This window comes from Chelon labrosus (assembly GCF_963514085.1).
Source record: "Chelon labrosus genome assembly, chromosome: 17".
Classification (NCBI taxonomy): Eukaryota; Metazoa; Chordata; class Actinopteri; order Mugiliformes; family Mugilidae; genus Chelon; species Chelon labrosus.
The window spans coordinates 19,457,536-19,481,133 of NC_140350.1; the positions used below are offsets into that span (position 1 = coordinate 19,457,536).

Genomic DNA, 23,598 nt, shown 5'->3' on the forward strand with positions numbered 1-23,598 from the left:
GCAAACATGCGCAGAAATAATGTGATTATGATTTAAACCAGAAAACAGGCAAAAGCATGTCTGCAGCACGAGCAAAAAGAATATAAGTCGGATCGACAAGTTGATCCGAAAAGGCTGGACATGTGATCGGTAGACGGGCAGCGGAGCTCAGTCTCCAACAGACTGAGCTCCGCTCCCACAGTGGACGCTACAGGACGTCATTCATTTGGGAAAAGAGCATTCAGCTTTGCCGCCCCTTTGGCATGGAATACTCTACAGACTGAGCTAAAACTCTCTAAACTGATTTCACTTGGAGCCTTCCGCTCTATCCTGAAAGACAGGCAGCAGAAACTCATTGAACAGTGCCTGTGTTTCAAATCTTGATTTGTTTGTTGTGCTACTGCTCCCACGTCTCTGACTGGGACTGCTGTTGCATCTCTAGGATTGCATGTTTTGTTTTGTCTGTTGCTCTTTGTGGTCTGTGTTGACATGTGCTGCTGTTGTGCCTCGTGCTGCTGACCTTTTTGGCCAGGTCACCCTTGTGAAAGAGATCTTGATCTCAATGGGCTTTTATCTGGTTAAATAAAGGTTAAATAAAAAATAAAAAAATAAAATAACTCACTCAATCCAATTTTATCTTATTTAGCCTTTTTATGTATATAATATACTGTATATTTACTTCTCTCTCTATTTCTTGCACATTTGTTCATATGCATATATTGCACATTTTTTGCTTATACTATTTAATTTTATTAAACTAGATTTTTACTTATATATTTTTATTTATTATTTACTTATTTTTTAATTATTTTTGTTTTCATATATTGTTTATTTTTATAATTATTTAAATTTTATTTAATTTTTTATTTTTTAACTATCTTCACCTATTCTTCTTTTTACTTGTGGCTCTCCAAAAATTTTATTTTATTTTTTTTAAATTGTGCAACTGAGCTACTATGACCAAGCAATTTCCCTTGTGGATGAATAAAGTCCAAGTTTCTAAGGTTTGTAAGGCACTATAAAATCAACTATCAGATACTCTACACCACCCTTCTTAGTCAGACGGGACCATATTGGGCAAATCTGTTGCAACTGAGGCAGTTACGTCATTTTTATTCTGATTGGGATATTATTTCAATTCCTCTCAGAATACTCCGTCCAGGTAACCATCCCAGCCGATGTTTCAAGGATTCTGATCTCATTTGACCTGAAGCTCTTCTATAAAATAAAAATAAAATATCTGAGAGGAAAAACTGTGTGGAATCCAAAACCTCTTGGGTATAAACCCTCGCAAGGACACAAAGCGTGTACACCACTAAACTGTCCCTTTTTTTTTTTAATCTAATATGCCATTATCATTTTCATAATGACCAGTTATAGTTGTGCATACGAATGAGATTGCAACTATAAGCCATGATGATAATATACAGGAGTTTACGCGTAAAGAAAGTAGAAGAGTCCATATGTGTACATGAGTAATGGAGGTCTAAATGTCAGTGTCATATTAAAAATAAAAATCTAATTTGTTCTCTGGCGTGTCTTCCGTCTTGAACATAAAACTAAAAGAGTAGTTACTTTATATAAATAAATATCTGGACGCTGTCAGTGTCTTGTTTTTATTTTCTCTTTCGGAGAACTTTTATTCCAAGACACAGAAAATACAAGGAACTGGTGTTATATACCGTAACGTGAGACAATAAAAATCAGCCCCCAGGTACAAACACTCAATCTAATTAAAGACAAAATGGTAAATAACAGTCGCTGAATAGGCAGCATTGCTGTGCATCACGCCAGCAGGCACAGAAGCAGAACAGCGCTGGGACTGCAAGCAGATGGAGCCCCACCTCGAGAGAAAGCTCTCGGTCCCCGCTAGCATCGGTGACACCTGTAACACAGGCGCTAAAACAAAAAGGTCAGCAGCACGCATCCATACTGCTCAGGTTCTCCGAGGGAATTTTGCGGGATGAGCTTGAAAACAATAACACGGACTGATAACTTCCCTGAAGCAGCTGTTTGGGTCGTTACTCCCTTCGGATCTTAGAATTAGTGCACTCTCCACAGTCAGCGACTTATGGTAGAATGGTGACTCAATGATGCAAATAGGCCCTGCAGGAACTGAGATGCTAATAATGAGCGCCAAGGGCACAGTGTCACTCAATATATCAGGTCAGCGGTGGCTTCTCGTGTTTTGATGGTTTGAAATGTCCATGAAATATGAAGCGAAAGGGAATGCTTTTTTTCCCAGGATAATATCATGTGTAGGCCACCTTGCTATATATATATATTGCTGTTCATATGCACAAACCTAAATGTCAGCAGTTCAGAAGCTGTTTATTGGGCACAACAAAAAGCAAAAAGATAAAAAAAAAGCATAGCATGTGCAGTCAGAAATTAAATCAGCTATTCTTATAAGGGGATGACAGTGGTCAAATGAAAGTAAACACTATTTTAGGCAATTTAACAACCAATGTGAATCGTATAAAGAAAATTAGATCTGTTACTTATTGTCAAAATTCAGAAAACAATTCTGGAACATTACTTGCACATAAACTCCCAGCAAATTTTATTTCACGGATTTATGACCCTTAATCCAAGTTTCCATGGGAAGAAAACCTGAACAGCTTCTATGGAATTTCACATTCTTCAGTGAGAATAGTGTTCAAAATGTAAGTAGCACAGGCGCCCTGGTCAAATAGAGGTCTGTGTGAGAAGCTGGGCAGTCATTCGTCTGATCGTTCAGTCAGCTAGAGAGCTGGCAAATCAGCTGCTGCAGCACATTGAGCCGCGCCGGTTGTCAATCTGGGCTCGTTCTTTGCCCTCCGGTCAAACCGTCCGCCTGGCAGAGTGGAAATATATAATCTGACAACTCGCATTACACAGGACAGTGGAGGGACCGGCCCGCTATCTCTTACCCGGCAAGTTCAGGTGGAAACAGAGCGGCGGAGATAAAAAAATAAAAAGAAATATGCGACGATGTGAGCGGAGCAAGGGAACATGAGAAATGTATCCTGTTTACCCTTTATGACAGTGGCTGAGCATCATTTAACTTGCGGGATTCCCTACGCCTGAGCCCAAAGAAACAAAACCAAGTGCATTACTGTGAAAATGCTGATTTGCCATTACTACAATCCTAATCAGCCAGTCATTTCCAAACGCATTAAGAACCGCAAGGCCGGCCGAGGTCTAATCTTTGGGATGGTTCTGATTATAAAATTGCTGGGCTGATTATATGGTATTCTGTTTCCGGTGTTTTATTGTTGGGGATTCTGTAAAAAGTCCAATTTGAAGGATGTTTGAAGGCAATCTTCCTAAATTATAACATTTTATATTTATATTAATATTTCTGGATCTGTTTTGTGTGCAGGTCATTCGTGATGCACTAAGCACTTGTTTGGCTTCGGGCCATCAGTGACTGGCTGATTCAGGATGCTGAATGGTCGGTGTGCTTTGGTGTAAATATAGTTTATCTGCTAAAAATGTGTCGACACGTTTATGTTCATCCCCAATTCAGGCGCCTCCAAAAAGCGAATCCAAAAAGCCACTTGAGAAAATGCCCACTTTGGAAAAGTGAAAGTTGTGCTCTAATGCATTTGCATTCCCAGCTAAAATCAGCACAAGTCATTTAAGTTATTTCCTACTCAACACCGTCTATGCTAATTAATGGCAGAATATATTAAACAACATCTTCCTAATTACATCAAGACTGAAAAAAAATCCAAACCATTCTGATGAATACTATCTTTAGGTTATTATTGTTATGAGAAAATAGATTAAAAGGTTGAAAGCTCAATAGGGGAAGTTGTGTTTATAATTTGGTGTTAACCAAAGGATGAAGTGACTAATCAGTAGATTAATAGTAAAAAAACACTAAATGATGGATTAACCTTCTAAACATAATAGTAATAATGTATAGTTTAATGAAGTGGGAAAATAACCATTTGTGACATTAATACACCAAATATCTCATAACTGAATGTTTGCACAATTAAGTACTGTACTTTGACTGTAATACTAGTTTTGAGTTATAAAAGAGGCTCTTTGAACTGCTTTCCCTAACTTAATGTGAAATATACTATATATACTGTACATACACGTGTTGGTTGAGGTTTCAGGCACGTGACATGCCAAGATTCTCGTCCATGACATGACACCGTCAGGGAGCAAAAGAACAACCCTGGACTTCATACAAGTCAGCTACATATTCTTCCATGAGCAAGGAAAGATTTTTAAGAAAGCTGCAGTGGATTAGTTGTGAACGCGGCCATACACACATTTTACAACTCCAAGGTTGAGAATGTGCACGTGTTTGTGTGCAACTGTTAGTCAGGGACATACAGTAGCGTGCAGTATAATATTTTTTTATATTTTTTTTCTACCCAGGGTCACTTTGCCTCGAGGTGCTGATTGTATTTTTATTTATTTTTTTCTTTCTCCCGGCTCACACTCTACTTAAGCTCTGAACCAATTTAACACAGACCGGGAACGTAGAGAGAAGCTTGACAGAGTCACTCAAATCCCCGTCTGCACGATATTGGGGGCAAAGCAAGAGAAAAATGAGGGTGAAAGATAGAGGAGAGGAAAGTGGTCTGTAACAGGAGAGAGAAGGGCGGCTGCAGAGGAAAAGAAAAGACTGTCGCCAGTCGTACCTAGCACAAAGTGAATTAATTACCCAGTGTTTCCTACAACTAAAACTATAAAATATAAAATAAAACTTAACTATGATGCAGTCCCAACTATTGAAAACAATAATACAGTACATGGCACATAAATCAAGAGCCTGCGTTTAGTCCATCGTAAATTAATGTAATACCGCGGCTATTGGTTTTAGCGACAAATAGCAGCAGCCTGTGCAATTGATCTACAGGAAAACTAAACATAAGCTGTTGAGACATGGCTTTCTATGGACAAATGTGTATGAGATTAAATAAAGTATCAGCGAATAAATATTTTATAGTGAACAGCTGACTTTCAATCTAACTGCTAGCTTGCGTTTATAAAGTTAAGCTAGCTAACTTTACATCTGGAGTAGTTTCTTCCGGGTTTTGACCGTGGTCTAAAAAATCACGAGCACAAACAACGGGTTTTAAATAAAGTATCAGCGAATAAATATTTTATAGTAAACAGCTGACTTTCAATTTAACTTTGCTAGCTAGCGCTTATAAAGTTAAGCTAGCTAACGTTACGTCTGGAGTCGTTTCTTCCGGGTTTTAATCGAAAAAATCAAGAGCACAAACATTGGATTTTAAAAAGTGGCACCAATGTTGACAACACAAGGAGCTTCACATGCCATGGGAGATGACCACAACGTTTTTTCCGTCAGGTTAAATTCAGTACAGAGCAGGTGAGCTGACCAGTGAGTGTGGAGGGGAGGGAGGGAGGAAGAGATGATCTGACTAATGGGGAGAGATAATTTGGGGAGCAATAGGAAAAACAACACAAGCACAACGTCGTTTGAAATGTGCAAAAATATTTCCGATTCGCTATGAGATCAAGGCGGAGCAAATTAGACCCTGGCGGGCCGCTATGGTATTAACATTGTATGGGAAACACTGAATTACTTGATTGCAGGCTAAAATGCAGCTGCAGTAAAAGACATGAAGGATCTCACTCATTAGTAACTGGAGCCCGTATTCGACAAAAATCATCATCAGAAAAGGAAAGTTTTTAAATCTGCAGCCAGACACACTGGTGGCCATATGTATTTCCTTTAATGCAGCCATTAAACTGATGGAAAGATTGTGAATTGAGCGGGGATGAGCCAAATGAAATTCATTTGTCACTTTCTAATATCGCAGTTGTTCAGACTCATTCGCCAAGATCTTTTAAACAGTGGGGTTAAGAACAGTAATAATACCAGAGCGTGTAGACGACGAGCTCCAAAAAATTAGGCAGTGCCACCTGTTAACTCTACAAGAGACGAGACAGAATGCCAAAATGGTTTTACCCGAACAAAGTCAACATTGGGGATTTGTTAATTACTTCAACATCAAGAGGAACAATGTTTGTGTGTTGCATAGATGGGAAGACAAATAAAAGACACCGGATTTAATTTCGTCTTGTTAACTCATGTCTCCCGTTTTAATTTGAAATATATCCATACGTGCCAAGCTGAGCAAATCACATCCAGAGATAAAGACGTGCAACTGATCCAAACGGGCCATTGTGTTAACGTGAAGCTCACAGCTCACCACTGTAAAGGCAATGCCAGTGTTGTGACAAGCATGTCAAAATCTCTTAGGCACGAGTAAACGCTCTCTTTCAAAAGAGATTATTTATTTCTATGTCATGACAGAAGCGCGTGTCTTGATTTCTGAGAAATGTGTGCACGCTTGCATGTGTCGGACTGTGTGTGCTTGTGCAGGCTAAGATGAGGATGAACAGGCTGTCTGTGTCGGTGAGGTGAAGAATTAAAAGCAGAGTGCGAAGTGAGAGCAGAAAACTGAAAGCTTCTACAGTTTCAATGCAAGTAATAAAAATAGAACTTAATTATCCGGCGAGACTGTCCTTGGATATACGTTATTCTGAGACGAACCACAGACTATACAAAGATGGACGAAGGAAGTGAAGCCAAAGCAAGTAGAGCTCCCCCTGGTGGCTGGCAGAAGTATAGGTCATAAGCTCCACCATGTTAGTGGATGAGACTTGGGCCGAACTAAAACACTTAAATACACATCAAATAATTAGAGCTGAGCTGAACCCAGAACCTTTGTCTCCACACTTGAATCCATTATGCATTGCAACTAACAAAGGATTCAACGTTTTGCAAGTTATATACCATTTTGAGATTTTGGTTTGAGGTCACCTGAAAAGACGGAATCAAAGTTTCATCATTGTTTTCAATTATGCCAGCACAACACATTCATTGCCTATGAAAAATCAAAACACTAACATGTATCCTTAGTCGCCAGTGTATCCTACAAACCACACCAGGTGCAGCCTGATTCAACGTGCAGGCTGACAGCAAAGCATCGTACATTTGGTGCAGTATCCTTGACAATGCCCCACTACCACAGCAGCAGGGGATGCCAGTGGCCAAAAGAGAGCTTTCTATTTTCATGGGGGAGACTGATGTTTATGAGGCAAGGGACCAGAGCCGGACCAGGGGACATCTCTATCTGGGACAGGTCATCCATTTCATACAGCAAATACTTCCGATGTAATGAATCTGTGGGGAGGATATCAACTTAATGAGGTAAGGCCCACGTGACCGCCGAGGAGAGAAAATGAGGAGAAAAGGTGTTTGGGAAGAAAAAAAACACACAAAAACAGGGAGTGGGATAGCTGGAGTGCTCGTTAATAAGCCCGCTGTAACAAATAAAGGCCTGTCAGGGGAAACGGAGCGAGTGTTAGGGTGTTTGCGTGCGTGTGAACGGAGGTGTCACACCTGGTAGCCCTGGGCTGGCTTTAGTTCTTGTTAACCTGACAGAGAGTTTGATGGAAACTTCTGAGGCAGTGATGCGTTATGACCCGGACAACTTCACGCTCCCCCGTGAAAGAGGTAAAATGTGTCACAATGGTGCACAGGTGACTTAAAAGGTGGCAGCAGAATGAATATAAAATATAACTTTACATGAAATGAAAAGTGCACTCTCAAGGAGGCCATGCTATAATTACACAGTACCCATGTGCTTTCATTTTACTAAAAGTGTAACTCTATAATTTATAGAAAATGACTAGTTCTCAGGTTAAAGGTAACAGTAATGTTTATTTAAGAGCAGAAATACCACCGTTCCTGCTCTACCCTCTGCTACAAACACACACGGCTTGTGTAGTTTCCATCTACACAAAGCAGCTTTCCGTGACCCTGTACAACCTCCGAGTGAACAACCCAAGTTGCGCGGCGCTTGAACTTAAGCCAGAGTTGATCCGCGTTACGAGAACTGTGTGTTTGTGTGACCGAGTTAATGGCCGGCGTCACTGGAGGGGGCAGAGGGTTTGGTGAGCAATAAGATGGACGATGGTGGCAGAGTGCTGCCACGGGCTGCGGGGGGAAAGACGAGAGGGGGGCAGCTTTGATGGCTAATGCAATAACCCGCAGCTGCCACCGAACGAGGCAGGATGATAAAGAGTAATCAGAGCGGTTGAGGCAGGTCTTAAAGCCAGAGACACTGCAAATATGGGTCGATGATGGAGGGCTAAAACAGACGGATGGAGGGAGCAGGAGGCAGAGAAATTCTGTGTATCGAGAGCGCTGTACCTGTCATGTTTACCGAGATAATTTTTGGATACGGAGAAGACTTATGATGCCTAAAACGTCAATCAATCAGACCCCGATATAGTCAGCAGCGGCAACTTCTTCCTTCAGGACAGATCAATCCTGAATTGTTTTATATTTGATCCAAAACTCCAAAGTATATTCATTACTATTGATTACTTTCTCGTTGCTCTGTAGTTAACAATAGCCTGGCTGGGTTCTTCCCACAAGAGACCGCAAGATAAATCGCATATGATTAAATAAAAAAAGCAGAAAAAAACACACTGACAAATGCCACCTGTGCAATTTTGGGGCATATATATTGACTTGGTACGGAGGTTTGGCGCAGATTATCTGATAATGTGAGAGTTTAATGATACACACAGGTGTAACCTGACGTTACTCCTGAATGTCTTGGAGTTTACTATCAAACATTTACAATTTAAAATCTGCATTACCACGTTACCAGTACTTTTCCAACAACCGGAGAAATGCGAGAAACAAGTCAACAATGGCGCGGAGGAGAGCTGGCAGTGTTGCAGCGGTATGCTAACCATCTAGGCTAGCGTTAGCCGGCATGCCCCCCTTGACCAGCATTAAAACAGACAATTAAAAACTCACCCTACAGTTCTGACTGAAGAACAGCCACCACATGTTGACAACATCTCCCCAACCATTTTCTAATCCACCCTCATTAAGCCTTTTTGCTTTGTTTTATTTTTAATGAATGATTTTTACTTTGACAGCCACACTCAAAGTCGGGTCCCTTCCTGCAGCTGTAACCTGATCTGATAACACATGGATTGCCCTCCGACCCAGAGAGATAAAACTTTCTGTGTGGAGTTTTGCATGTTCTCCCTGTGTCTGCGTGGGTTCTCTCCGGGTACTCCAGCTTCCTCTCACCGTCCGGAGACATGCTTGTTAGGTTCATTGGCGGTAAATTGGCCGTGAGTGTGAATGGTTGTCTGTCTCTCTGTGTTAGCCCTGCGATAGACTGGAGACCAGACTGAGTGTCTTTGCATAACTTTATGTGCTCTGTAAAGTCAAACGCACATTTATATTGAACCTAAGAAAGCAATGGTGACAGGGTGTTGTCTTTTTAATGACATATTTTCCTCTTTAGGCAACTAAACATTGCAAGTCAAAAGATGGAAATGAAGTTATCAGATATTTTTGGGGGTAATTTATTCCCTCTGGACCGCTGCAGTCACAGGTCATTGGTGTTAAAGTCTAAAGATTCTCAAGCCCAGCTCTGGTGACCTCAGTCTAAAGCTGCATGCTCCTACAAAGCCCAACAGTAGTGTTTTGCTTCTTCTCCTTCTTCTTCTTCACATTATTTGCCTTGATTGGCAGCTGGAAACAGGTCCTGGACTGGAGCGTGGATCGGTCCAAGTTGTCGCACTGCAGTGTCTGTTTGGTTTGCATCCACGTGAAATCACGTGTTGTGCTGCGTTGAAAAGCTCCCTGATCTGGCGCTATACTCCAAGCGGTATCCTGAAGTGTGTGTTACGTTATCCTGTAGCTCCTACAAGTTTGAAATTAGAAGAATGTGTGCGATGCAGACAGATTTTAAAGCTCATTCTACCTCACCCTTTCAGTGGAGACTCACTTCCCATTCCCGTCTGGATGCTGCAAACGCCCCACCCGTCTGATCTTGGAGTCAACAGGATCACAAGCAAGCGTCGCCAGTCTGACACTGCTCGCAAATAAATACGGGGATATTATTAAAGGTCCCGCCGCCCGCTGAGCGCCTCGCACAACCCAGTGGAAACATACGGCTCTCTGGACCGGCTTCGCGGGGAGCTTGCTACTCATCAGGCAGATGAAAGCCATTAATCAAGCGAGTTAGTTCTCTTTCGGAGGGAAGGGGTCGTAATCAAAGACGGGGTCAGACGTGGCTCGACTCACGGCCCGCCGCTTCCCCGCGAGAGAAGGGGAGGGAAAACATCTCGGCTCGCGATGCTAATTTCGCAAATTAGGAGAGTGATTGCGAAAATTAACACGATTTTTAAATCTGCGAATTGAATTTATTATAAAAATGATGTCCTCCTTGAAGGGATTAGACTGTTTTTTTGTCCAAACTGTCAAAACCTACTGAAATAGTTAAAATATAAGACACACAGATGACCGCTCGCGTGGTTGATTATGAACATCAGTCAAGGAGTGGCACTACCTCTCTATTAAAAACTATTATCATTTTTATGGTGCCAATTATTTGGCAAGGGGGAGTGTAATTTCTCACATGGTGGACAAAAAAAAACTGACATCCTCAAAACCTATTTTATGACTTTTGGCAATTGCAATCTGAACGGGTTATTAGGTTTAAGTGCAGCGGGTGTATTCATCATTTTTATTGACGATGTGCCCCTTCCGAAGCCGCCGGGGGTCAAATAACTCCGAAGCTGATTGTTGCATTCTTGAGAAGACTTTCCAGACTTTCACTGAAAGTGTATTAGACATTTGTGGTTTCCGTGCCTGTTATTGAGCGAGGTCTTTGTGGAGAGGAAAGCTTAAGCTAGCTCAGAGTAATCTTCAAAGTGCCGCGGTGAAAACAGAATTAAACTTAACTGAATTGGCGCGACAACAAAAAACGCTTTATTCTGTTTTGGTTCCGAACACTTTTGTGCCCCTTTTAGTGGTATTTAATAGTTATCAATTTACTTGTGAATGTGGCCTTTTAGACCATTTTTATCCTAATTCTATCCCCATTCTACTACTCCCGCGTCAATATGGATTGAAATGTCAGCAAAACACACTGTAAATACAAAGAAGCCGGTGACAAAGCAGAACAAAGAGTCGCTTTTCTCAATCGCCTCAGCTGTCTGTCACAAACCGTAAATCCTTTGCCAAACGCATTTAAGTACACAAGTCCCGTTAAGTCAGAAGAGCATCAAAGGGAGCAGAGTGGTAAACTCCTTCACCTCTGTGACTGTGTTTGCCTCAACAGGTTCAGAGTGGTGCGAACCATTAAAGTTACTCGCCGTCTTTCGCCCCGCCGCCCGAGGAAGAAATAAAATGTAAATTGAAACCATAAAACTAGAGGAAAGCTGCCCGCTCTCCTTGAAAGAAGAATAAACCTCTTAGATAAATCTCATGTTAAATGAGATATATACAGCATACACAAAAATAAAAACAGCACACAAAAGCCCAAATGCACTACCATGTAAAATTAAAAAAAGATATGACTGGCTGATGTATCCTCACGTCAGATGAGTGATGAAAATGAAAATGCACTGTAGCTTGTCACTCTCGGGTGGGATGGCCTGCCCTGACCACCCAAAGGATTAGTCATTGGGACACTTATATAAAGCTATACTTGGATTATTGCCTTCCTGTATTTCGTTAACCTCATAGCGCAATTGCCTAGGTCATGTTTTAACGTAGGGCGGCACAGTGGAGAGGTGGTTAGCGCTGATGCCTCACAGCAAGAAGGTCCAGGGTTCAAATCCATGGGCCAACTAGGGACTTTCTTTCTATGTGGAGTTTGCATGTTCTCCCTGTGTCTGTGTGGGTTCTCTCCAGGTACTCCGGTTTCCTCCTACTGTCCAAAGACATGCTCATTAGGTTCATTGGTGATTCTAAATTGGCCGTAGGTGTGAGTGTGAATGGTTGGGCTCCAGTCCCCCCGCGACCCTTCACAGGAACAAGTGGTTACAGAAGATGAATGAATGAATGAATGTTTTCAGAAAACAAGAAAAAACACTTTTTAGTAAGCTCATTGGTATTTTTTATTGATATTTTAACAGTGGCCAAAAAATGACATAGGCAATTCTGCTATAAGGCTAATGATTTGTACCAGAGAATTGCTGATCCTTAAGCACGGGTTACGCCTCTGCGGGACATAAGACATCGTGACCTACCTATGCACGTAGCCTACGCCGGTGCGAGCCATTTATACCTGAATGCTTGTCAACCCAGCGTCTTTTTTGCCAGTTGGGTTAATTTTTGTTTCTACTTCCTGCTTCGCTTTCAACGATGACGACTGAAACTTTCGCCGAAATTTCGCTGAAACCTTTCCTCCATCTTTGTTGATCCAAAACAAATCAATTCAAAAATTGCGGCGATGGAGAAGCAAATGGAAATACTGAAACAGAAACAAGCTCCTACCATTTTTTAATTATTATTTGTCTTTTGCTTTAAACTGTGTCATTTTGTATTTGCTGCTGCCTATCTTGGTCAAGACTCCCTTGAAAAAGAAGTTCTTAATGTCAGTGAGAAATTCATGGTTAAATAAAGGTTAAAAAAACAGTGTTAAGCATGAATGAAAACATCAATTAAGCACTGACTGAGGCAGACAAATGAATGTGCAAACTTAATGAACGGTGGTGATTACTACAGAACCGCTGGACCTAGTACTGTTGCTATGAACATGCTATGAATTCTTGCTTTAAATGTACGTTAATCTGAGGGATAGGTAATATTTTGCAGCCTTGGCGTTCACCTTTTTTTTCTAGCTTAAAGCAACTTAAGGTCTGACGTCCACAGTGACCTAGTGTTTCTGCTTTCAAAGCTGTATGCACGAACAAAACTCAAATTCAGCTCTGTAAGTGCGAGCCAGCACGGGAAGGTCAGCACACGAGAAATGTTATTATTTCCTCTTTGGAAATAAGTGAGAGTTTTGGACTGAGCAGAATGAATCACAATAATCCAGATATGATGAAACGAAAGCCTGCGTAACTACTAGCCAAATTTGACACTGCGACTTTAGCCATAGCCCTGAGCCGAAGGAAATGAGCTTTCACAGCTGAGCTTTTAGGTTTATCAATTTTAAAAGCAAATTTACCCCAAAAAAGATTTTTGGCATGTGGCTTAATACACAGCTCCAGGGATCTAAAGAGATCCATTTGTGTCTATGAGGGTTTGGTCACAGTCACTCGGAGTAGGAAACTTTTATTTTTTTTTTAATATCTATTATTTCCCAACTTCTAGACTCTGAATAATCTGAATAACAAACAATCCTAGAGGGAGGGAGAAAATGTAACGCTCTTTGTTCATTTTGTTTTAATGTGAAACAACACTGCAAGGGAACAACAACATACCACTGTGTGTAATTCCCCCAACAAATTTGAGGCGAACTTTTGAAATGTCACAAAAGAAAATGCAAATTGAGCTCCATCAAATGAACTGAAGCAAATAGAGAAGGTCGCCGGCCGAAAATAAAACAATACCTTGCACGGAGGGAAGATGGCAGGAAGGGGAAACGAAGCTTCGGCCGTTTTGAGAAAAAAAAATGGAAAGACGGCTTCGGGATTCGGGTGAAACTGCTCACCTGTGACATGATTTTTAATCTTGGCTATGTCAGAAAGACGTCCAATGCCCCATTAATGGAGTTAAGGTTTTATAAAACACTTTAAATGGCTGTAATAGACTTTTTACTTCCTGTTGCAGTTAGTGTGACAGAAGTCCTAGTTTTGTTGTTGACAAGTTTGGTGATTTAACAGCACATCTAGGTCACTGGACTACCTGCTAAGTGATGTAAACTGAGGACTGCCTATAGCAGTGTTTGGATGAGTTCCACAGCTTCAAACCAGGATTATTTTCAAGTTTCGAGCAAGAGCGTAAATATGCAGCCGGATAAACGAAGTGCCAAGCGGCGCTTCCGCAGACACCTCAACCACCTCTGCACTTCTTCCTCTACTGCTTGTACCAAACAAACTGCGATCAGCGCCAGTAATAACTCCGGCGCACCGCTGCCGAGACGTGCCCTCCAATCACGTCACTGCATGTCAGGTGCAATAATTACTTCCTATTTACATAGACACACACACACGTGATTCCCATGACATCTGACTGATTTCCAGCATTTCCATCTCCTGCTGGTTTGCATTCAGACATCAAGTTTAAGCCTAATGTGCCGACTGAACATCCCTAATGTGGATTAGCTATGCATGGTGGTGTCTGCCAGGAATCCATCCCTCCCTAATGTGATATGACTAAAAGTGCCGCCGTGAGTATGTGTGCGTTCTGTGTTCCCGCGCCTCGCTGACATGAAACCATGCACTCTAAATAACTATAGCTTCACTTTCTATTTTAGCATCCACACCCGGAGGGATTATACAGCATGTTTAATACTAGTCTGACCTGGAAAACAACATTTAACGAAGAGGAGATGCCAACAAGTTCACTGTACATTTGTATGCAGCCAGAAACTGCAGACAGACAGGTTTAAAAAATAATATTTGTGCGTAAACACATACAATTAAAGCCCTACGAAGCCAAGTTACCTTTAAATCGAAGTCACGATGAAGTGGGGGCCGTTGGTGGATAATAATGCTGACTGTTCATGCTGAGAGAGCAATTTTGCTAATGAGTGATAGTAAAGGAGTGAAGATTTTAATGATTTACTATGCAGAACTGGTGATCCTTAGTAACCCAGTGGTGATTTGTGCACGGGGATATTGACAAAGTGGAGGCAGTGGACGGTTGGTTCGACAAGAAGTGGATGCGGACACACACTATGTGAATTAATATGTAAGAGTCCGAGTCAGCTGATAAAAGATCTAAGTCATAGTATAGGAAGATTAACCATCGGAAAGCAAAATAAATCACACCTGAGTACTCAAATCAATCCTGCAAGGCCCCAGAATGGCGTACAGTAGAGTGGCTGGTTTTTTACTCTGGTGCCTCTGCAGGGTGAAGTGTCTTACCTTACAGACTGTTTACAAAAATGTAAACAGTAAAGTATCTGCAGCATGTGGAGCCCAAATAACATTTGAAAGAACAAATGGCGTGCATTGTGACTCTGATTATATTGCTGTAATATTTTCTTTAGTTCTCTCAACTTCTAATTATGATTGTGGTGTTTCAGTAGAGCCGCTGGACTTGATTTTGCAGAGAGAGACGAGGCCACAGTGATTTAAACTGATGAAATGACAGCAAGACGAACCCGTTATTTGAACGCTGTGTTCCTCAGTTCCATCAATCTGCATCAATTTGACCCCCTACGCAGACCTTAACAGCGTAGCCGGACGTGCAGTTCTCCAGAAATTTACCTACGCTTGGTAGTAGCGTGTTTGCGCTTTAGCATTTCCGGCTGCTTCTCCTGCTTCACAATTATCCAAGTGATTGTTTTGGATCAATAAAGATGGAACACGTCGAGGAAAGGTCAACCGAGGAGGTTCAGAGACGCAAACATTCGCATGATTCGAAGGTTTCAGTCGCCGTTGTTGAAAGTGAAGCAGGAAGTGGAAACAAAAATGACCCGACTGGCAAAAAACAGACTAGCGTTTGGGCGGCGTTTTTACAGAGCAAGCCAGACTGACGAGCGCACAAGTAAAAGTGGCTCACACCGGCGTAGGCTACGTTAGGTGGGTCACGCCGTCAGCTTTCAGGGTGCCACTTCACATGGGATACCGCTAGTTGTTGAGTAAGTATAAAGTATTACATGGTGACGGGAGAGATGATTGCGGTCTACGTTCCTAGTACCAGTTCCGGTGCTCAGCCTATCGTTTTACAGACACGCCGGACCCTGAACCACAGCCTTCAGCGCCAAACCACAGATGATTTCGTTCTTTCATCTCAACTGAACAGGCGGCTGACAAAAGACGTGATTTTCACAACGATTGACGCTCGTGATTTTAGTCGCTTCCCTCGTCCGCACAACTCCGGCTATGCTTCAATGCTTTAACATCAAAGCAAAGGTATAAAGCCCTAGTATAGTCTTCACAATGCTAACTGTTGATGGGAATTTTTCACACACTATCAAAAGTGTCGACCTGCATCGAACTCAGCCATGCAGACGTTCAAAGATGCAGCTGCTGGGATTCCTTTTTGTTTTTTATTTCTTAAATCACTTTGATACCGGTATATCGAAAATGCAAATGTTGTTTTTTCAAATCGCATCCGAAACAAATTCCTGAAAGTTATTTAATATTACAAGCTATGAAAGATATGAACAACTATTTAGGCAACTACTTGTATTAAAGCTGATTTAGTTTAAGATCCAAGTTCCTGTTTGAGCATTTTAACTAAACATCATACCATTATTGCCAGAAATGAGGCCAGTTTTCTTAAAATACAACCAAAAAACTCAATGCTTTCAGTGTTTACGAGCAACAGATGGGAATATAAATGAGGGACAGAGTGCGAAAAGCTCCGTTCAAACACCTGATGAAATGCCAGGGAGGAATAACAGCGACATGCTGTTTGAAAGCAAACTTTGTGGGAAACTGTCTTAATTTTGACAACCACCTGCAGTAATTACAGCATGGCTATGACATGCGTATCTCCTCTCTGTCATTTATTATTTTAATTGCGGTAAATCATCCTAGCTTAGCTGGACCTTTGAAATGCTGTTACTAAAAAAAAAATAAAAATAATAAATAGCTGAGCTCTTTGTTGTGGTGCGTGAGTACAGTCAGTGTAAGCCGTACCTTTGAAGAAGCAGTCCTTGCTGTGCACCACGTAGATCCGTCTCCTCTCCAGGCAGGCGGTGCGGTAAACCTCGCAGTGGTTCTCGTAGAACCTGCCGTCCGAGCCGCACACCGGCACGAAGGAGGGCCGGCATTTCTCCTGGCAGACGCACTCCGCGCGCCCGGTCTCCGCCATCAGGACGCACTGTCGACCCCGTCCGCAGTAGGTCCTCCGACAGGGGTCCCCGTCCGGATCAGAGAGGGCTGGAAGAGCAAGAGAGGAGGAGAGGCATTTATTTGTCATGAAGAAGTCAACGGCATCCGAGCAAGTTTTTGACAAAATAAAATAATCTTATACGAGTGAAAACCCACAAGTTCTACTTCTCGGCATGACTCTGAAAGAATCTAAAGGTAGAGACCTGCACAGATTACACATTTATGGATGAAAGAGATAAATAGATAGATAGATGTCCCGTATTGTCACTGAAAGGAAACTTTCTTTTTGAGCAGGAGGCAACACGACAAAATTAAAAGAAAGAAATTCTTTTACATTTTCTCCCTTTGTACATTTAAGTACAGCGGAAAAACAAAAGAAGCTCTGATGTATTTTATAGAAACCCTTCCACAACGATTAACTCTATGTGAACGCAAATCAGTTTTCAAACACGTCCCGCCACATGGAAAACCCCAAAAAACAGTGGGGTTAGTCTGAGATATGAGAGTACACAAAAAAAAAACACCAGAAAATATAACACAGCATAACACAGAGGCATTCAATTATACAGCACCACGTTTAGAAAAAGCGTAAACTCAAGGCAAACACCTCCGTCCCTGATTGCAGCTGGAAGACGGCGCTAACAAGCAGAAAGCTTTTTTTCTGAAAACTCTCTCTTCAAATCTAACAGCCAGGTGTTCTTATTAGCACCTCTCTCTGCGCCTGTTCGCAGATGCACGCGCACATACAAACACAAAAAGATGCATACCTGAACAGGCGGGGCACTCAGAATGCAAATAGAGCTCTGCCTTTCTCAACTCCAGTCAGCACACACACACAGTTCTCCACCGGCTTGTGCAAACTCACAACCATCTCCGTCATCACAGCTCACTACCTATGACACTTTGCTTCTTCCACCTGATTTAATCCATTTGCACCTATATCGAGTCTGAAAGCTGCTGATCCGGCCGCACGCTCAACCTTGGATTGATCTTCTCTTTGCCTCGGTGAGCTTTGAGCTTTGACCTTTGACCCGTGCGCCTCGGTGTTCTCACAGCGGAAGCTAGAAAAGAAAGGGTGCAGGCAGGGAATTCGATGTCTCTCAACCCGAATGTCAGCGGCAATAACTTATAAATAAATCAAACCTGATGTTGGATATGATCTTGAGAAAGCCAAATCAATAGCATATGATACGTGAGCTGCTTCTGTGCAGGTACCCACAATGATAAACGTAATCCTTGGTTCCTTGATGTTTACCTGTGACTTTATGAATTATTCTTCTCATAGTTTTTGTATGAATTTTGTTATTATGTTTGTTTGTTTGCGCTGTAAGGAGACCGGTATCTTCATATTTGGCAGTGCAAAGTGTGCAGGCACAATGTTAAACTTGTGACATAAGCCAATGGGAGCGACTGATGAAGAGTTGATTGACATATCCTCCAAAAATATTGTCCAATTACATTCCCTAATCTTTGAAAGGTAATTAGACTACTGAAAACATTTTTTTTTAACTTTTATTTTTAAGATATCATATAACTGATGGACAACATTTTTCTTAATGAGAAAGGTACCAAAGCTCCACCCTTTTACATCTGGTATCATTGAAAAGCCCTAGATGTCCTCTGTAGACAGTAATTTAATTAATTTAGTAGTATGGAGTGGGCGGGAGATATCCAGGTTTACAAATGTCCTCCACAAATGTGAACTACTGATAGTCAGGAGACTTTGGTTCCTACCGGCATATTTCAGCATGCTGGCAGTGGGCTTTGAGTAGCGATGTTCGATACCACCGGTTTCCTTTCCGATCCGATTCTGAGTAAAATTCATGCTGGTATCGGCGATACCGATCCGATACCGATCCAATACCGATAATTTGTGCAAATACACCCAATGTGTCTGGTAAATCTAAAAATAATCTAATCAAATCATAGCTTCATAAAGAATACAAGAGCTGAAATAGCTCCACACATGACTCCGTTTACGCTCTGCCATTGTGTCTACAGACTGAGTGATTGACTGACTGATTACGCACTTAGCCGGGCGGAAGAAAAAGTAGTTCCCACCAATTGCAAGATGGCGCCGGTGAGGTCAGCGGCCGTCATACATGCTCCGACACTTTCTTTCTGGCTGCAGGTACAAGAATACATTTCACCGTGCATTGTACTATGTATAACTGTGCATGTGACAAATAAAATCTATCTATCTATCTATCTATCTATCTATCGCGCATCATTTAGACAAGATCTCAATAGTTTAGTCCCTGTTAATGATATAGATTACTTCAAATGTATCAAAAGTATCGATATTTTGATTTGAGAATCGATTTTTGAGCATAAAGATCTGGTATCGGAGGTATCGATATTTCAGTATCGATCCGCACATCACTAGCTTAGAGCAATGGTTCTCAGCCTTTTTTGGGTCCTGGACCCCCTGCATATTTTTGATCGACCCTGAGGAACCCCCACCCGATCTGGGGGGGTGGAGGTGCAATTTGATAGAAACAGCAGAAACTGCATTTTAAATTGCATTATGACATTTATTCACTCTTTGAGGCAAATATGAGCTTTCAGTTGTGTCTCAGTCACATTTGAATAAAATAATGCTATTTCTATAAATAAAAAATTTCTATAAAATCCTTTTTAAAAGATATTTTATTTTCCCCCGGTTGAGAATCTATGGCTTGGAGGGTCCGGTGGGCCCGTTGGAGCACTGGCTCCGCTGCTGATGTTATTTTCTTGTCAAACAGAAAGTGGTGATGGCCAAAAGAAGAGTCCTTGAGTAATATTTTTATGCTTTTTATGGTTTTTAGTGCAGGTCAGAACCTCTGAACTCCCACAGACACAATGCACGCTGTCAAACAATATACAAACGTCAAAAACTGGAGAGCTGTGGCCATTAGTGGACTGTGGCTGGGGCTTTATCTTGTAAAATGTACCCTTCTCAGATCAAATTCAGAAAAAAAGTTTGTGTATAAAAGCAAAGCCCTACCTCACACTACTGAGTTTTAGTATTTTTTTTGTTCTTTTAAAATGTCAAGCACTCTGTCTCTTTGTTTACCTATGATGTTAACACGCTCCGTTATTTACCATGAAAACCAGGGCAAACGTAAAGGAGGCGACTGCCGGCTGCAGCTCCGCGAGAAACAAATTCCACAGCATGAACAGACTCAACATCAAGGTGGAAAGGAAAGCAGGATTATAAAATTAAAAAAAGCCAACAAAGAAGAAAGTTGCTCCTCGTGGGGTTTCATTTCGATTCTGGGACACTGTGAAGGATGAATTACTGTAACAATAAACTAAACACACATCCCACAGGGACTTAGTGGCCATTGTGTTCCTGCTGTTTTGAGGTCGAGTCAGTTACGAAGCTGTGAAGGGGTCAGCTCCATTATGCCTCTGTGGAATAAGGCTAAAAACCACATTGGCTTAACTTAACAAAGCCCAGTCCACGCTCTCATAATCAAACTGCTGAAAACAGAAATTGAATTTGCCCGGACTATAATCATATCTCAGCTCTCAGCATATTCAATAATAGAGGTAATGCACCGTTGTCGGCGGACGGAAAAGTCCCGTAATTGCATAAAGGTAATTTGAGAGCTGACACACGGAGGCGCACGAAAACACATACATTAATACACCTCCTACTCACGCTGAGGCGTTAGTCAATCGCGGTGTAATACATTCATATGTGCTTGCAAATACAGGCGGATGCACGCAGACACCAACTAATTAGTCCAACAATTAACCGATTTATTGACAAAAACATTTATAGTAACCACCGGCCCCCCTCTCTACAAATGTCAAACCAATGTGAAGACATCAAATTCAGATTTAGTAAACTTCTCATGGGCATTTTCTTAAAATTGACCGGTGGAATAATCAGTGACGAGCATAAGCGACGTATCTACCGGCTAAAAACACTATTTAAAAACCGCAGCCCACGGGTTTGACCTCCCTCGGCGGCTCAGACTGCTTCTTTATCATAATTAAGTGTTAGGAATCAAAGAAAGCTGCGGTTTGGGAACGAGCCCGACGGGCTTGTGACAGGGATGGAGGAGGATGCGGAGAACAAGACGGACTCAATTGCTTCTTTTTTTTTTTTTTCTTCTCCAGTTTACTAATTGTTCGGCGTGTCTCGGCAAGGCATCTGTGGGAAATGCAAAATAGCCCCGGCTCCCCTGCGACCTTGCTGTTCATGTCAAGGTCGGGGACGATTACAAGATCGTTTGTATTCTCCAAGCGCGAGAGATTAAACGCTTAGCAACAACCGTCCGGTGGCAGTTATCCACCGGCGGTGGTTCTTCCTTATTCTTCTTCTTCCTCCTCTTGTTTTCACCCCCTCCTCTCCATCAACTCGCCAGCCCCCCCCCGTTCGCCCTCTCCCTTTTTATCATCCGGAGAAAAGAGTACACGAGCAGCCGGGCCTCTCGAACAACAGAAACAATAGCGGATAAAAAAAAAAGTTACATTTACAACACACAAGCTGCATGACATTTAGCTAAGTCCTCGCGCCCGCATTCATCCTCGCTCTAAGTCCTTTGTCTCAAGCTCTCTTGGACCATGTTGGCTGCAGCTGTGGCTTGCTTAAGAGGCTAAAAGTGTCGTCTGATAATCCTCCCCGTCTGAGCCGCTGGCACATAAACGGCTCTCACAAGATCAGGCGTCCCGCCCGTGCCAGAACCACGCCAGGACGACCGTGCGGCGTCCTGTCCGTCCAGTTCTTTCTCTTTTATTCTTCACCGGGTCCTCTTGTGTTCTCGTTTAATTACATGGGTTACCTCTCACTGCGTCTTTGGCCAAACACTGTCCACTATGATCAGAGATTTACAGGAAGTTTTTCCAGAAACACTGTCTCTAATTGCACGACAACACGAGGGGCCGGGATGAAGCGCCCTCTGTTTATCTCGCTGACATTTGAGGACAGTCAAAGATACGGTTTATTGTCTTTTATCCAAACCAGAGTGGAACTTGAAGTACGGCACAACTTGCCGCCTCTGACTAAGTGGTTACCGAGAGGAGCTACAATCTCGGCTCTCTCCGAAATCATCAGAATGAAGCCAGAGGTAAGTTTTAAATCTGAAGAGGGGCAAACAGCGCGGCACACATTCACCGTTACAGCCAGTATAAAGGACGCGGCGCACAAACAGGCAGAGACAGAATATGTCACTTCTCTGGGGAAGAAAAGCGCTTATGTCTAAACCCTCGCTCTATTTAGCAACTAAAACATGCCTCAGTATATTTATACCTGAGGCTACACTCTCAAGCTCCTTAAATCCCTTTAACATTTAAAGGCAATCATAACAAACTTTATTTATTTTGCATTTAATCCCGCTCCAGAGACGCGTAGTTTGTTGTTTTTGATATGTTCTCCTCAGAGATAGAGAGAGAGAGAGACGGAGGGACACTGCCGAGCTTCTTACTAATTAGACTGGAAGCACATTTGCCCCGCTGACGTGGGATTCAACGCTCGCAGCTCACGCCTGGATCCATAGAAGTGTAGGAGCCGCGTGTTTGACATTTACAGAAACAGAACAGGCGGTGTTTTTTTGCTGTGTTTCGAGCTGACAGCGTTTCTTAGATGCGGTTGAGCCCCTGAAGTGTCGGCCCCGGCACCTCGTCTTCTCAAGCATACGCGCGGAGCACTTGTTTATTTGTGCGCCCTCTTTTTTTTTTCAGCCTGGGTTTTGAACAGCCCAGTCACTTGTGCTGATCAGACAGATCATTCCATTTGCTCCGGAGCAGCTGTAGATAATTAAATATTGAGACACGCCGTCAAACACTGTCTCCCCTGCGCTGCGCAGTCGGACAAAGCGATTCTGACGTGCACACTGTGCCGGAATATCAATGGACAGCGGCGTCCCTTTGGTGCGAGGCGAGATGTGGCTTGAACACGGATAAGAATGTTGTTTTTTTACCAACCAAAGTAAAAATTCAATTCAGTCCAGTTCGATTTTATCTATATAGCGTTGATAACAATACAAATTGTCTCGAGACGCTTTAAAAAAACTGGTCTAAAGCCCCCAGAGCAAGCATCAAGGTGAGGAAAAACTCCCTTTTTAACATTAAGAAACCTTGAGCAGGACCTTAAGCTCATATGGAGGGACCCATCTGCCTAAGACCGGCCGAGCAGAGACAGAAAAAGACAGAGAAGAGAGCAGCAGGGGGGACGAGATAAATACGCATCTGACTAAAACATACGTGTAGAATCTGATCGTAAAACAAGATATAGCAGATGCAGGTTAGTTTTATTGTTAGGACACTCAGGAAGGATCAGTCTGCACACTGCTTTGACTTTCAGCTCCTGCTCCCGTACGTGCTGTTGACTGTCCTGAATAGCATTATTTTATTTTATCTCGGCACAGCTCCACCACTGGGCTAAATCCGTCCCGAGGCCAGAATCATATTTATAATTGACCCGATGACAGCAGCCTGTGTCCGTGCTTTGATGTGCCAATATTCTGGCTGGATTTAAACATCGCCCCAAAAATATCAAAAGAGGGACAGCATTCCGAATAAGGAATATAGGTTGTCATGAAACCGTCATGGAAGAAGGAAACCGAGGACGGCACTCGGTGAACAGTCAGTTGATTAATAGCATTTCATGGTAATCCATCAAGCAACTGGTGAAATATCTCAGTCTGGTGGTCTCAGTGGTGGTCAGAGAATAAAAACCAAACGAACTAGACAGAAAGTAAACCTAACTTTGAGACGTTCTGTCTGTTTCTGACTCGATCTGAATGCTGGACACAACTACAGAGACACCACTATACGGAGTAAGATAATTATATTTAATATAAACTCGCTACTGGAGTAACTTTTCTCCATTAAGTGCAGCAAAACACTTATTACCTCCATGACCTC

The 23,598-nt window shown here is 42.3% G+C and overlaps 1 protein-coding gene across 1 annotated transcript in view; it reads right to left on the reverse strand.

Annotated features, from left to right (window-relative positions):
* The window catches only part of fstl4 (follistatin-like 4), a 195,283-nt gene that overhangs the window by 102,111 nt on the left and 69,574 nt on the right, over nt 1–23,598 (reverse strand). Inside the window, exon 3 of the mRNA XM_084565171.1 lies at nt 16,546–16,788. Within this exon, the coding sequence (XP_084421297.1) occupies nt 16,546–16,788 (243 nt within the window). The remainder of the gene's footprint in view (nt 1–16,545; nt 16,789–23,598) is intronic.